The sequence below is a fragment of the Ursus maritimus genome, unplaced genomic scaffold (genome assembly GCF_017311325.1).
Source record: "Ursus maritimus isolate PB19 unplaced genomic scaffold, ASM1731132v1 scaffold_24, whole genome shotgun sequence".
Lineage (NCBI taxonomy): Eukaryota > Metazoa > Chordata > Mammalia > Carnivora > Ursidae > Ursus > Ursus maritimus.
In genome coordinates, this window is record NW_024424897.1 from 43607301 (window position 1) to 43623549 (window position 16249).

At 52.3% G+C, this 16249-nt stretch overlaps 2 protein-coding genes across 2 annotated transcripts in view; one reads left to right on the forward strand and one right to left on the reverse strand.

The window, feature by feature from the left end:
- The first annotated feature begins 639 nt into the window (after positions 1-639).
- Positions 640-8581, forward strand: RFLNB (refilin B). Its single transcript, XM_040641118.1, has 3 exons — positions 640-925; positions 3618-3727; positions 5497-8581. Exons 1-3 carry the CDS (start codon positions 710-712, stop codon positions 5825-5827), a joined length of 657 nt encoding a protein of 218 aa, XP_040497052.1. The 5' UTR covers positions 640-709; the 3' UTR covers positions 5828-8581.
- A 6954-nt stretch (positions 8582-15535) lies between these two features.
- Positions 15536-16249, reverse strand: part of CUNH17orf97 (chromosome unknown C17orf97 homolog) — a 5319-nt gene continuing 4605 nt past the window's right edge. The window contains exon 3 of the mRNA XM_040639838.1: positions 15536-16206. Within this exon, the coding sequence (XP_040495772.1) occupies positions 15536-16206 (671 nt within the window). The remainder of the gene's footprint in view (positions 16207-16249) is intronic.

Genomic DNA, 16249 nt, shown 5'->3' on the forward strand with positions numbered 1-16249 from the left:
GGAATCCCCTGAGGATACTCGGAGTAGGTCCTCTTTTCCTCCGGGGTAGAAATGAGAGCCGGAGACACACTGACAGCCCGCACTGCCGAGCCAAAAGGCGGCTGGAGCCATACGAGGCGCATTAACTATTAATAATTTCCAGTTGTTTGCTCGCTGGGTTCGGCCCGCTCCCCAGGCTTCTGCAGGCCGGGGCTCCACTCTGGCTCCCCAGACCAGGGCCCGCCGGGCTCTGCCGGGCCAGGGCCAGGGGCCAAGGCGCCATCAGGAGCCTGGTGCGAGTAGGGTCCCGCGTCCACCTGTAGCAGGGCGCGGGGAGCGGGGCTGCGGCGGGGCTGGGGTGCCTTTCCCTCTCGCTGCGAAACGGCCCCCCTCCCCCGGCGCCCCTAGGGCGCCCGGATCGGCCGCTCGAGGCGGGCAGGGCTGCAGTGAGGACGGGGGCGCGGGCAGCGCACGGCGGGAGCGCAGCGGCCCCTGGCGCCGGGCCTCGCGGCTCGGCCGGTGCGGGTCGGTCCCCGCGCGCCGCGGGCGGGGCGGGGCGGGGCGGAGGGAGGCCGGGAGCGCGGCGGCCGGCGAGACCCGGACGGCGCGCGGGCAGCAGGCAGGGAGGGCGGCCGGGTGGGCAGCGGCCCGGCCCGCGTGTGCGCCCTTCGCGCCCCTCGCTCGCCCGCGGCCCCCGGCCCCCGGCCCCGGCCCCGGCGTGCTAACAGCCATGGTGGGCCGGCTGAGCCTGCAGGATGTGCCCGAGCTCGTGGACACGAAGAAGAAGGGCGACGGCGTCCTGGACAGTCCGGACTCGGGGCTGCCCCCCAGCCCCAGCCCCAGTCACTGGGGGCTCGCGGCGGCCGGGGGCGGCGGCAGCGGCGGGGAGCGCGCGCCGGCCCCCGGGACGCTGGAGCCCGACGCGGCGGCGACCCCCGCGGCCCCGGTGAGTGGCCCCGCTCAGGCCCCTTCCCTCCCCATCCCACCCGCAGCCGGTTCCCCAGGGACCACCGCCAGCCTTGCGGGCCCGCTCCGGCGCGCCGTCGGCGCCGCCACCCGCCCGTCGGGACGGCGTGGCCATCGCGGGGAGCCCGGGGCGGGAGCGCGGCGAGAGCCTGGCCAGCTGGAGCCGGTGGCTGGAAAATTGTCATCGCCTAGGAGGCAGCGAGAGCCCCGGGAGAGGCGAGCCCCCGCCTTCTCTCTTTGGGGTGGCGGCGCCCGGGGCTGCCAGGCTGCGGCTCGGCCACATTCCTGCCCGGGCCGGGCGGGAGAGGGGCCCGGGACACCGAGAAGGAACCCCAGCCTTCTCTGTCCTGCGGGCCTGGCACCCCGGTCTTCGCCCCCTCCTGGCTGGTCTTGGGGAGAAGGGTGTGTGTGCTTCAGCTCCCTGATTCAGAGAGCAAGTGGGGCCAGCCTTTGGGGACCGTGTTAGTGGTGTGGGAGGGGACCTTGGAGAAAAGTTAACCCCATGAGCCTCTGGCCTCCTGGTGCCCCCCCCTTCTCCTGTCACCTAACCCTTGTCTGGCACTTGGTGGGTGGGAGGACTTTAGATGGGTGGAACCTTTCAAAAAGGAATCCTTTTATTTTATTTCAAAGTTTTTATTTAAAGAAAAAACACCTAGTGTTTTTTGCCTTAGGAATAGCTCTGGTGGTGGTGTTTATTGCCTTTACCTAGCGCTCAGGGGAAGCCACATCCTGTCTACAGCCAAGGCTCAAAGTGGGGCTCTCAGCCCCCCTCCCGCCCCCTTGGGGATGGGGATGTACAGCCCTCTCCCCTAGGGTGAAGTAGTCAGTGGCAGCTGCTGTTCCTTAACGACCTGTGCACGTTGATAGGCGTGGAATTCTTGACCCACTGACCCCGTCTCCGGGACCTCGGTGCCCTCTCATTCCCACTGGAAGGCTGCGCTTGCTTCACCTTGGCCTTCAGAACCCTTGCTGTCGGGCCCTTCTAGCCTCGTCTCCGTGACCACAGGCAGATACGTACAGGGTGCCTCCAATATTGCTCTTCTGCCTCGTGTGCCGTTTCCCTCTGAGCCCATCCCCTCCTACAGCTGCCTTTTTGACCTCTCTATCAGAGCCCTGCTGGCCCTTCAAGCCCAACTCGTCACCTCCTCTGGGAAATCTTCCTTGATGCTTCCAGAGCCATGCCAAAATCGGTGGCTTGGTGCCCATTCCCTGGTGGCACCTTGTTCATGTGTGTTGTCATTCCTGATGCCTGTCCCATCTCCAGCCTGCACCTGGGCTGAAGTGTGTGCCCAGGGAGTGTCTGTTGGGTGGGCAGGGAGGAGGGAGCCAGTAAGCCAGAGGCAAGAGAACTGAGTGCTTGTGTGGCTTCCTGGCCGCCGTGTGAGTGTGGAACAGTTGTCCGCCTCCCCTCCTGCTGTCATCCCGCAGCCCCCAGGACTGCCCGAAGGTGCTCCCTAGGTTGAGTGTCTGGTAGCCAGGGGGCTGGGGGCAGAGCAGGGCCCACTGTCAGTACTCGGGGGCTGTTTCCAACAGCCCGGCAGCAGCCAGTGCCCACACCTTCCCCGGCCCCCATCCGCAGACCACCCAGCCACAGCCCCTCCCCCAGCCAGGGCTTCTTCAGCCCTCCACCCAAGGTCAGGAGCTGGACCCTGAGGACACTTTGCCCCTCCCTCACCTCCCCAGGTCCCCTTTGACTTTGTATTTCCACCCTACGCCCTCACCTGACACCTGTTCTGGTAACACGTAAGAGTCTGAAACTGTCTGCCTCCTTCTCTACCCTGGAAGACGTGGGGGCGGGGCTGCCACCGCCACATCCTGGCCCAAGTGTGGGTTCTGCTCTCAAATTAGGCAAAGAAAATGACAGATCTCCAGGAAACCCAGGAACCCGAAGGGCTCCCTGCTGAACACTTAACCCAGAAGCCCGATTCCAGTTAAGTCAGGTGAAAAGTAGCACCTGTGTCTAGGACAGAACCGCCCCTTATTCAGGCTACTTGATGAATCGGGATGTGCGGACCTTCCTCTGGGCTAGAAGCCAGTTAACCTCTAGGGATGCCGTGCTCTGGTTCTTTGAGTTTGCTGAGTAGTGGAAGGTGGTGTAGAGAACGTTTTGGAGTTCACCTTCCCAGTGAGTCTGTGGCCCCTCCGTCTCGGCCGGGTGTCAGTCTGGCTGTCCTGGAGGCAGAGAAGGGCAGGGGGAGTCCCACTAAATCTTCAGTGTGAACAAATTTCTGGTAGAATTTTTTCATTCTGCCCTTTTCTGAGTGTTGCTGAGGCAATGACAGGGTTGCGGGACACATAATTGCGGGTTCTGGTTAGTGAAGCCCCAGTTCATCGAGGTTTTCTCACGGCCTTGCTGGGGGATGGTGCAACAGCCCCGGGGGCTCGCCGGGGTCCTGACGCTGCGCCCCTTAGCCTCTCGCAAAACCTCAGCACAGGAAGGAGGCATCCCCCTTGGTGTACAGACGAGGTAACGGGGCATGCGATGTGACCCAGACCTCGCGGCTCTCCATCCAGAGCTCTGACCGTGCTGTGGGCGCCTTTTCTCTGGCATCATTCCCAGGAGGACGACACAAGTCACAGTCGGGCCCATCCGCCGGCTGCTCAGAGCCGGGACCTCTGCGGGGCATGCGCCAGCCTGGCCTGTGGTCTAACTGCCTTCTCCATCCTCACAGAACCCGGCGTCTCTCCCCTGCCCCCTGGCCTTTGCCTGCTCGCCGAGGCTGTGCCCCCTGTCCTTTGGCGAAGGAGTGGAGTTTGACCCCTTACCACCGACGGAAGTAAGGTAAATACAGCAGGCCCAGATGTGATTGGAGTTTTTCATTTTCTCATTGTTTATTCCAGAAATGAATGCTTGTTATTTTTTAAAAAATGAGTTAATCACAAAAGTGTGCCAAAGACTATTCATAGTTTGTTGGGTACCAGTTTGGGTTTGTGTATTCTAACCAATTAAATACATAGGCACGCCTTTTGAAATAAAAGCAAGATCATGTTGTAGTAACGTCCTGCAACTTGCGTTTTGCACTTTCTGCCTTTGCACACCATGGCCAGTAGTATGTACGGTTTCGTAATGAAATAATTCCTCTTTCCAGAAGCTGCTTCCCCCGTTGCCCCACCCCTGCTTCAAGGTGCTATAACCTTGTCTCATTTTACAGTTTCACTGGGCCAGTACCATTCTTCCTTTGGGAATTTATCTCAGCCAGGATTACCTGGGGGCAGAGATCCATTGAGAGCCTCTATTAAATATCTGTCTCTTCAGGGAAAGGAATTTTACTTTTGGTAGCTGGTGGGGTTTTTTGCTGAAGTTTCAGTTCCCTTAACACAAAAGGCCCTTTGATGGGAACAAAGGCAGTTCACCGGTTTGGAGGTGAGCAGTGCAGTCCTTTATTCCTGCAGAACTTGTATTTTGAACAAAATGAGGACATGACTTTATGACATTAGCTTCCACCAGCCTCTTACCTACTTGCTTAAGCAGAATAGACGTTTCCATCATCCATCCGATCCACTGAAAAGAATGCTAATTCTTACTCCCTGACCCGTGGGTAGGGGCTGGTGGGGGCAGCTGTGGGATGCTGTATGAAGCTGTAATAATTACTCAATAAAATGAACTAATGCTTTGCTTACATTAAAATAAAATTTAAAAAAATTTTAAAAAAGATCCCAAATGACCAAAGAAAGACTTAAAAAAAAAAAAGTAAAGTAGCTGCTGAGGAACGTGGAAGTTAATTTATTTTATGGGAATCAAGATGGTAATTGGCTCTGATTGATGAGGTCAGATCTCCAAGTCTCTGGTTTGAGGGTCTCTACACCAAAGGCCAAGGGGGACCAAGTACTAGTACTCGGTGTTACTGAACTTTAAGAATTTCTGGGTTCTGGCATCCTGTCATTAAAAAGCCCACAGTGGGGGCGCCTGGCTGGCTCAGTCGGTAGAGCACGCACCCCTTGATCTCAGGGTCGTGAGTTCCAGCCCCAAGTTGGGCAGAGAGCTTACATTGAAAAAAAGAAAGCCAGCTGATGGTGACTTCAGGGGACAGAAAAAACCGAGCACTGAACCCTAGTGAGCGGCTAAACCGCCTTGTTCGGCCACTGACTTCTACCCCTTGCTGCGCGTGAACCCTGCTCAGTTCCTTCTGGGCTCGGTTCACAGAAAGAGGAACCGAGGCTTGGAGAAGTAGCCCGAGCAGGCTGTCCGAGCTTTCACGCAGGGGCGCGGCCTCCGGGGCGCTGCCTGCCACGAGCAGCGGTGCGTGCAGGGCGAACGGGGCCGTCTTGCACACCTGCACGTAAATCCCAGCCCCACGGCTCACTCCCACTGTGACCTTGACCTCTGCCCCGCCATGTCCCGTCCCGGGGTGGCTGGTTCAGTTCAGTTAGGTCCTGGAGAGAAAGTGCTTCCAACAGTACCGGCCGTAAGCGCTTCGGCAGCTCTGTGCCGCTTCCGACCACAGCCCCCGGTCTGCAGGTTTGCCCCACGAGAGCATCAAGGGCCCGCCGGGGACCGCTGCGCCCCAGGCTCAGGGGACCGGCTCCGTGCTGCCTTCTCTCTCCGCCCAGGTACACGTCGTCGGTCAGGTACGACTCCGAGCGGCACTTCATCGACGACGTCCACCTGCCCCTGGGCCTGGCCGTGGCCTCCTGCAGCCAGACGGTCACCTGCGTCCCCAACTGCACCTGGCGCAGCTACAAGGCCGAAGTGCGCTTCGAGCCCCGCCACAAGCCCAGCCGCTTCCTCAGCACCACCATCGTCTACCCCAAGTACCCCAAGACCGTCTACACCACCACGCTGGATTACAACTGCCGCAAGACGCTGAGGAGGTTCCTGTCCAGCGTGGAGCTGGAAGCCGCAGAGCTGCCGGGCGGTGACGGCCTCTCGGATGAGTGCTGACGGGAGCCCCGGGGCTCGGACCGGCTCTTCCGCGCCGTCGAGGGGCGTCTGTGCCCCGGCCAGAGGAGTCTGGCCTCGCCATGCCTCTGAGCCCCGCCTGGGGAAGAACACAATGTCATGGCCTCTTAGAATCATGGAGGGAATTGGGTTTTTAAAAATGCTCACGTTGGTTTCCAAAGGCGTGTATTTCTCGTTACCGCTGCGTGGCTTCCCCAGAGTCTCAGTTTGATGACCAGTAGAAGGGCAACTGGGGCAAAAGGAAAATGGCCCCTGTTTGAAATCGGGAGGGAGGAGAGGGCTCTTCTGCCACTGGTCAGTTAGCCTGAGGAAGAGCGTGGAGAAAGTCTCTGGGATGGACGAAGTGAGTTGTGTAAGACCTTCCAGCCCTGGGTTGTCGTCACCGGCAGCGGTGCTGGTTCCGTAAGCTGCGACATCCCTATGGGTCCAATATGTGGAGAGCTGAGTTCCATTCCGTCATTTATTTCCATTTCCATTTGTATTTTCTGTTCACCAAGACTCTTGGAATTCCCTAAGTCCTTTTCATATCAAAAAACCCCAAACCGCTATAGAAGATGACTTTTTTAAAAAAAGAGAAAAGGTTCACCCTGTTCTCCCCTCTCTTCAGGAGACTCACGTCCACCAGCGGCCAGTATGAGAGCCATGGCTTCAGTTCTGGGTCTTTCCACCAGTTGAGTCCCAGCTTGGGCTCTGGCAAAGTGCCTTGAACCCTTGGCATCTGGTAATGTCTCCACAGGCTTGTGTAACTCTCCTGATATGTGTTTTGGGGTTTCCAAATATTTTCCTATTTTTTTCATAAGGCAGAACATAGCCGAGGGCCCTTTTGAGAGAAACAGCATTTTGGAAGAATGCTTAGGGAAACCACTTTTGGGGACTCCATGACGGGGTTTCACTCCCAGTGGGAAGGGCCGGCCACACTCAGGACGGGCCGGCGTCTGGGAGAGGCCGAAGTAGATGTTTCTGGTGACCTGCTCCATCAGGATGGGTGTCCTCTCCAGGGACCCCGGGTCAACTTTGACCTGGTCACCACCGCGGAGGACTTCTGCCAGTGCCATAAGTCTAAGCCGGAAAGCAAGAAAATTGCCCCCCCCCTCCCTCCAGGCGCAGGAAAGGTGACTTCAGGATAGGGATTGATGTCACAAGTCAAACTCCGAAACTTGGGCACTGTTGGACGGTACACGTTTCTTGTAAGAGCTTACTGTAATGGAAGTGACAGTCATGGCGTTAGGTGCGCGTGGAAGACACTGCGTGAGCTCAGCTGAACCAGCCTCAGACGCGGAAGGGGCCAGAGGCTGCGCTGGGCCGGGCTGTCTCTGGCCTCAGCCCCCTGCCCACCCTGCCTCCCCACCAGCCCATGCTTCTTCCTCCTGCCAATCCCTGAAGTTTTTGAATGAAGACAGTGACAGGTGGCTTTTTCTCTTCCAATATTGGAAAGAACAATCAGTGAATATTTCCTTTGAATACATCCAGATTAGACCATGTGCTCGAGCGTCTTGTAAACCCGGATTTCCGATGTGTTTTGGGTTTCTGTTGATGGCTTCCATGTGTCCTGAAAGCAGAGTTGATAGCCCGATGGGTACCCTGGAGCCACAGCAGGGACTTTTGTTCCGAGGAAAGCAGGTGTGATGATCTCTCACTTGAAGTCACTGGAGACCTCAGAGCCAACCTGGCTGGTGTCCTCGGCTTTAACATAATGTGTAGTTTGTCATGCCCCTAACTGTTTGACGCAGCCTTCGCTGGGTCCGTGGTCCCAAGTTTCCCATAGTGAAGCTCAGCGGGGACCGGTGAAGGGGGCGCTCTGGACTCATGCAGAGTGACAAAAGCTGTCTGCCTTCGGAGGAGTAAATTACGTGGCATTTCTTGATAAAAATGGATTTTTTTCTCTCTGATTTCATAATCTTGGCATTTAAGACAAGTGGTAAATGTAATTTTAAATTATGCTGAGAGAGTTCCCAAGGCTTTGCCCTGGCCCAATGGGGACCCTTGAATGAGCTCCGAACAATATTGTGAGCAGCGTGGCAGGAGACACATATGAGAGCCTTGGTCCACAGCAGCATTTCGAGGTGTCCATATGAGATTTGTTTGTTTGGGGGGTTGGGTTAAGTTGGGACAAAGTATTCTAGGTGTGGAGAGAATCTGAAATATTTCAGTAAAGTAAGTAGAAGTAAGCAATTGCGAATGTGTAATGCGAATGGAAAAGCAGGTTTTATCTTAAGTTATTCGCTAGGGAACTAACTGTAGTTCTTTCTAATCTTTCTAATCCTTTCTTTTTCTTCTAAGCTGCTTTGCTGCAAGTTACAGGAAAGACGTGTAAGAGCGTAAGAAGGCGGAGTGGGACACTTCGGGAAGGGTCAAAGGCCATTGAGCTTGGTGGGCTTGTGTTCGTTCACGAGGTGGAAGCGATGATTTTAAAGCTCGTTAAAACCAACCATTCCTAAGCCTATCTGAGAGATACCGTTTACTTATTAATTAAAAAGTCTTTGTTCTGGGTCTCTTAAATTATAGCTTTCATGTAAGAAGGATGATTTGTATTTTCAGAGAAAAGTTGTTTTCAAAGTCAGACCTTTTAAAGAAAGATTACCTTTTCATTTGACTCTTCTCCTGTTTCTAACCTTAGAAAATCCAGCACGGTATTTGACAAAAACTATTTTTTAAATTTATCTTTGACATCTGTCCCATTCCATTTTGCTTTGTGACTTCTTCATTTAACAATAAATTATCTTTAAAGAAACAAAACTTAGAGATGCCTCTCTTTTTGACAATAAAATTATAATGTTTTGGTGAAGAAACATGAGGAAAAAACCTCATCTTGAGAAACGTTAAGCTGTGATTGTATTTTAATCCTATGATACTTCGGAGCACGCATCCCCCTGGGGTACAAGAAGGTTTCACAGGGACCCCTCAGCACAGAGAGTTTTAGGGAATTTGTTCCCAGATGCAACGTGTCCTCTTTGCTAAAACTTACCTACCCAGGAATTATGACTGGTCCAGTTCTTCCTTCCCACCTCCTGTTTCAAATTGCCTTTCTCCCATTTTGCAGAAGAAATGCATTGTGAGTCTAACACATCCTTATTTTATTATGGGACATTGCTCCGGGCTGGCCAAACCTATAGGCACTGGCCAAAGGGACAGTTAGAAACACTGGTATCAGGGTGCCAGGACCCCACTGTAGGGCTCCATGTCTATCAGTGTGCTACACGTACTTTTGTCAAGAATCAAGCCTGCGGTCAGAAGCAAGATTGACCTGTGTTGGGAAATTCTTACTTCCAATATCTCAAGGTAAGGCAGTTGGAGTGATAACACTATTCTTTCAATACCTACAGTCTCTTCAGTCTCAGACCGTTGTCTTCCCTGAAGGAAAGTCCCTTTGGGCAAAGTGTTGATAAGAGAAGAATTGATAAGAATTATCCAAAGTGAAGGCATCTTATTTCATTCAAATGTCAAATTCAGGGCAAGGCTCTGTGCCTTATCTGTTAGTCTTTGATTTACAACTTAAATATGTCCCGGGAATGCATATTAGTGTGTGTGTGTGTGTGTGTGTGTGTGTGTGTGTGTGTGTGTGTATTTAAGCCAGTCCCTTTTTAAAAGAAATTAAGTCCAATTTGGCTGGCTGGGATGACAACATGCCACTTAGGTTTTATAGTATTTCCCATAAAATGAATAAGCTAATAGCAGTTCCAAGGTTATGTTGGAAAAATATTTAAAACGTGTAGATTAAAGCTACAATTTTGTGTGCGTGTGTGTATAGAGTGAAGCAAACGTGTTCAAGCTAATATTTTTTTTAAAGATTTTATTTATTTATTTGACAGAGAGAGCAGAAGCAGGCAGAGTGGCAGGCAGAGGGAGAGGGAGAAGCAGGCTCCCCGCTGAGCAGGGAGCCCAATGTCGGCCTCGATCCCAGGACCCTGGAATCATGACCTAAGCCGAAGACAGACACTTAACTGACTGAGCCACCCAGGCTCCCCAAAACTAATAATTTTTCAGTTTTCCCTCAAAAAATACCTTTCTATGCGTATCAGATTAAGCCCGCACCTCAAGAGAAAACGTAGTAGGTGTAATTGACAATATGATAAATTGTAGGAAGCCATTTTGGTTAACTTCCCAGAAATGTCAGAAGGGAATGACTCTATTAATTAGGTAACAAATCTTAATTGCAAGAAATACCTCTTCTCAAAATTGAATTCTAATATTTTTATTTTAGGGCATAATCAATACAAAGTGTTTTATTCATAACACTACTTCCCAAAGTTCTTTCTTTGGGAAGAAAGGTTCCACGATCAAATAAGTTTGGGAAAATGAAAAGCTTCATGGAACACCTGCATTAGTCAGCTTTTGCTGCATAACAACCACAAATTCGTAGCAGCACACAGCAGCAAGCATTTATTTCTTGTGTGAAAATGTATAGGTCTGACAGGGCAGTTCTGCCCAAGGCTAGGTGCTGAGTTCAGGCTGTTCCGTCTGTCTCTGAAGCAGGTTGGAGAGGTCATCTGGGACACGTTCTTCTCATGGAGAAGGTCAAGGATCCCAGAGGAGCAAGTAGAAACATACAATACCTCTTAAAGTCTGCCCTACTGCCACCCAGTCATTTTCATGCATGTCCTATTGGCCAAAGCAAGTCGCACGGTCAAAGCTAACGGCAGTGGGTCAGGGAACCATACTTCCCCCACGAAAATGGGGGGCAGGGAGTAAAGATTTGCTGTACAATAAGCTACCATAGCTTTTACTATGGTAACGTGCATTAAGAATCTTCAAAAGGGAGAATCTACTCTAGCGTTTTCCAAAGTCATTGGACCAGAGAACATGTGAGCATTTGGTAGGACTAACGTTTTTTGAAATGCGATTTAAGGTGCAACCTGGATGGTTCAGTCAGTTAAACATCGCACTCTTGATTTCAGCTCAGGTCATGATCTCAGGGTCCTGGGATTGAGCCCTATGTTGGGCTCTGTGCTCAGCAGGGAATGTGAAGATTCTCTCCCCCTCTCTCTAACCCTCCCTTTGCTTGCACGCTCTCTCTCTCTAAAATAAATAAATCTTAAATTTAAAAAAAGAAAGAAGGAATACACTTTAAAAAATGCTAGTATGGGGTGACTGGGTGGCTCAGTCAGTTAAGCGTCTGCCTTTGGCTCAGGTCATGATCTCAGGGTCCTGGGATCGAGCCCTGCATTGGGCTCCCAGCTCAGCAGGAGTCTGCTTCTCCCTCTCCCTCTGCCCCTCCCCCCACTTGTGCGTGTTCTCTCTCTCTCTCTCAAATAAATCAATAAAATCTTAAAAAAAAAAAAAGAATGCTAGTATCAACTGTGTATAACAGTCAGAGTCTAGTCAGGAAGGCCCAAACCATACTAGATATTTCCAGTAGAGGGCATTTCATACAGAGAATTGATCACACAGATGTTGGAAGCCTGAAAGAACAAAAAGGGGACCCTGAAGTAACCCCAACTACTAGTAACTGCATGAAGCAGCCCCCATCTCTACCACCCCTCTTATGGAGATTTCCGTCTTAAGGAGCTAGAAAAAGATAAGCAAATTAAACCCGAAGTAAGAGGAAGGAAGGAAATAATAAAGTTTTGTACTGGTGAAATAGAACCAGACAAATAATTGTGAGCATTGTAAAAACAAAATTTTTTTTTTAAGATTTTATTTATTTATTTGACAGAGATAGAGACAGCCAGTGAGAGAGGGAACACAAGCAGGGGGAGTGGGAGAGGAAGAAGCAGGCTCCTAGCGGAGGAGCCTGATGTGGGGCTCGATCCCATAACGCCGGGATCACGCCCTGAGCCGAAGGCAGACGCTTAACCGCTGTGCCACCCAGGCGCCCCTAAAAACAAAATTTTGATTCTTTGAAAAAAAATTGATAACCTCAGCTGCGTTGATGAAGAAATAGCACAAATTGCCATGTCACAATTGCATAGAGGGTCTACGGGCACCAAAAGCATAATAAGGTAATACTAGTAACAATTTTATGCCGGTAAATTTGACAACTTAGTTAAAAGGAAAAATTTCTTCAAAAAACGTATCTTATGGGGCGCCTGGGTGGCTCAATCGGTGTAGTGTCTGCCTTCAGCTCAGGTCATGATCCTGGGGTGCTGAGATTGAGCCCTGAATCGGGCTCCCTGCTCTGCGGAGAGTCTGTTTCTCCCTCTCCCTCTCCCTCTGCTCCTCTCCCTGTTCATGCTCTCTCTCTCTCTCTCTCTCAAATAAATAAATAAAATCTTTTTTAAAAACCCACAAAACCATATCTTACCAAATTGACACAAGATGAAATAGAAAATGTATGAAAAAAATCCATCAAACTCTCTCTTATATATAAACTTCTGTTCTTAAAGACTCTTTTAAGAAACTAAAATGTAATCCACAGACTGAAAAAAACATTTACATCTGACAAGGACTTACACGCTGGATATACAAAGAGCTGCTACAAGTCAACACTGGAAGATGAACAACCTGATTAAAAGTGGGCAAGAGGAGCTCCAGGTGGCTCAGTGGGTTAGGCGTCTGCCTTCCGCTCAGGTCGTGATCCCAGGGTCCTGGAATTGAGCCCTGCATTGGGCTCCCTGCTCAGCAGGGAGTCTGCTTCTCCCTCTGCCTCTCTCACCAGGCTCATGCTCTCGCTCTCTCTTAAATGAATACATAAAATGTTAAAAAACAAATAAAATTAAAAAAAATAAAAATGGGCAAGAGGGGGGCGCCTGGGTGGCTCAGTGTGTTAAATGTCTGCCTTTGGTTCAGGTCATGATCTCGGGGTCCTGGGATCGAGCCACATGTCAGGCTCCCTGCTTGGTAGGGAGTCTTCATGTCCCTCTCTCTCTGCCCCTCCCCTCAGCTCATGCTCTCTCTCTTTCAGATAAATAAAATTTTTTAAAAAATGGGTAAGAGGGGGTGCCTGGGCGGCTCAGTCGGTTAAGCGTCCAACCCTTGATTTTGGCTCAGGTCATGATCTCAGGGTTGTGAGACGGAGCCCTGTGTCAGGCTCCACGCTCCGCAGAGAGCCTGCTTGAGATTCTCTTTCCCTTTCCCTCTGCCTCTTCCCCTGCTCTTTCTAAATAAATAAAATCTTCTGAAAATAAAATAAGAATGCACAAGAGACTTGAACGACACTTCACAAAGGAAGATCCACGGATGTAAAATAAGCACAGTGAACGGTGTTCCGCGTCATGAGTATCAGGGAGACGCACGATGAACCCACAAGGCAGTACCACTAGATACTCGTCCGAGAGAGATGAAAACATAGGTCCAAAAACGAGCATGGTCACGGCAGTTTTATTCACAACAGCCATATGTTGAAGGGACTGCAGTGTCTGCGGTGTATGTTCATACAACGGAATACGTCGAGTAAGCAAAAGGTTCCGGGTTACAAGGAGACACTTTTCTGTTTGGCCCCAAGGCCCCCCAAAACACCAGACTTTGAGACCCTGGCTTCATTTCTCCTGCATTCCCTCTTGCTCCAGGCCCCTGTAATTTGCTCTGTGGTTTCTTTGAATTGTATCTCTTGGCCGGCCACTGAATCCACATCTCTTCGTGCCACTCACCCTCTGAGGCGGGAGCGCTCCGCCGTCACCGGGAGAGCCTTTCCAGCGGCCGTGCAGTCACCCCAACCTAAAATACCACTCCTCAAATCTCTGCCGATGGACTGAGCGCTTCCTAGGGGCGAGGCGCTCTGCTAAAGGCTTTATGTAAGTACTGCATCCCTGTTTCCAGATGTGGGAGCTAACGCCCAGAGAGGTTCAACAATTTGCCTGAGTTCACACAGCCGGCACATAGCGGGAAAGACAAAAGTTCAGCTTTAATGGCAAAGTTCGTCGTTCTAACCACTACACCAGAATATCTCAGAGCGGAAAGGTGACCACAAGCCACCCCCACTCTCACCGCCCTAGAAGGACACCCCTGCAAAGCGGTCGAGACACCCTGCGGCTTCAGACTGTCCCGCACACAGCACCCCTGGCCGCTGTGCTTTGGGGGGGGGGGTCGCACAGGAGGTGCAGCCCCGTCGCTCCACCCTCCGGCCTTTACCCTGAGCCCTGGGGCATCAGGCAAGGTCCTGTGGCTGAGGATTAACACGTGTCCCATGGCCTCCTCCCCGTGGGGACACACCAAAGCCCTTGTTCCTCTTCGCTTGATTCTATAGGTGCCCCTCAACCAGGACAGCAGCCCACGGAGGGCCATTCCTGTCCGCCTGCGGGCCCCTGCCAGAGGCGGCTGCTAACCTCCTCTCCAGGCGGAGGACGGGGCTCTTCCGAAAGCCGCTTTGCTGGTTTGCCACCGTACGATGGCCAACATGTGAAAACTCTGTAAATGGCCATTTCAGGAAAGGTGAGAAGAGGGCTGCTCTGTCAGCTGGGTTAGCAGGGACCGAGATGATCACTTTCGCTTCGCTTCCAAAAGAGCATTCTGTGTTGCTCTGTATTGGCTTTCAACTTCTTCCAAGTACAATGCGGGTCTTCAATTCCTTGGAAGGCAAGAACCTGATCTTAACCCTCCCCTCTGTCCCTCTTGGACTCTACACTATGTTGCATAGAGACTACCCCATCCCCTGCACCTCCCGGTCTGCACCTTTGTGCCCGAGGAAGGCCCCCAGGAAATACCAGGAAATTAGCAGCCCCCGGGACCATCCCTCAGCCACTGCCTACGGGCAGTAGAACGGCCCAGCTCCATCACGCTCAGGCGGGATAATCCTGACAGTGTTTCCCGGTGGGATTAGGCTCCAGTTACCCGACGGGGAAACTGGTTTAACCATGTCCTTGGATTGGCTGCCTTCCCCTCCCCTACCTGTGCCTCTCTATTGAGCTTTTAGCTCCCAAATAGTCTGCTTCCATTTGAGTCTTCGTCTCAGGGTCTGCTTCTCCAGAACCCAAACTAACACAGCACAGGGCCCTCACCAATTAATACTGGTGCAAGGGAAGAAGATTAATTTAGGACAAGTAGGGTAGGATGTTTTTAATGCTCCAGCTCCTAAACGCTGTTTTAGGGGGTTAGAGGAGGAGTATATATATATAAAATCACACATATATGTGTGTATACACACACACACACCCATACATACATATATATATATATTTTTAATTGAAGTAAAATTGGTAGGTAACATTACATAAGCTTCAGGCGTCCGACATCATAATTCAGTATTTGTACCCGCTACAAAGTGATCACTACCACAAGTTCGGTTACCATCCATCACTGTACAATTGAGCCCCCTCACCCGTTTCCCCCCCCCCCCCCCCCCTTCCCCCCTGGCAACCACCAGTTTGCTCTCTGGGAGGCCCATATATAGAAGAGAAGCAATACTCCTTTTGAGACTTCTCCTAATTATCTCCCAGGGATGGAGCTCGGGAACTCAGTTAACTTTTTGAAGACCACGTAAGGGCAGGGAGTGTATGTAATTAAAAAAAAAAGTCTCCAGGATATTTGGGGCCTGTTCCTTGGGCCTAGAGAAGCATGCTGTGTGAGGAGTTTTACCCATTAAATTAGCTGAAGAGTTAGAATGGATATAATTACTTTGTCTTCTAGAGGAGAAGATTACAGACATCTGAGAAATTAAATAACAAAGAGATGCCAAATTATCCAAGAAAACACCCCACAACCTTGGGAAGAGCGTGGTCCATCCCAAGCCCGTGTGCCGAACCGCAACTTCCCCGGCCCGAGGCGCCCGGTGGAAGGAGGGGCTGACCTCGTGGACACACCAGGCACCTGCTTCCTTCAGGCGCTCTGATTTCCTTTTATTATTACTCTCCTGTAACGCAAAGCCCGGCGGTGCGGAGACGGCGCGGGGCGGGGTTCGCAGTCGGGCCGAGCGGCCGCGGGGTCGGCGCGCGGCAGCTTGGGCGTCAGGCTCCCTTCGAAGCCGGGGCCCGGCCGCTCGGCTTTCGGGGCGGGCTGCGTGCTGCCCGCGCCGCCGACTTTATCCGGGAGGTACGGCAGGTTCTCCGGGCTCTCCTCGCCGCCCGGGTCAGAGTGGAAGCCCTTGAGGGCCGAGATCCGGTACCGCTCCCTCCGGTTCAGCTTATATATGCGGATCCTTTCTTTTTCCGCCTCTGGGTCGGCGAGAATTCCGTCCCAGCGCAGGCTTTCGTTGACCTGGTTGGAGAGGTTCTCTTCTACCTCGGCAAAGTGGGGGAGACTTACAGTGGCGGAGTAAGGGGCGATGGGCTTGTGTTCGCCTTCGTCCTGTTTGTGCTCTTGCCTGGGGCCATGATCTTTGCTGGGACTTAAGATGTCCTGCGAGGCTGAGGCCGGCGGCTGACTCTTCAGGCCTCGACTCTGACGTTTATCTGCGGAGCAGACGGCGGTGTTAGTGTGCCTGCCCGCAGCCTGCTCAGCTGTGATGCCCAAGTCCCCGAAGAGGTACCCGGGTGGAGGCCCCTCCTGACCTAGGGCTCAGAGAGCCGAGCCCACCGGCCTCGTACATACCCA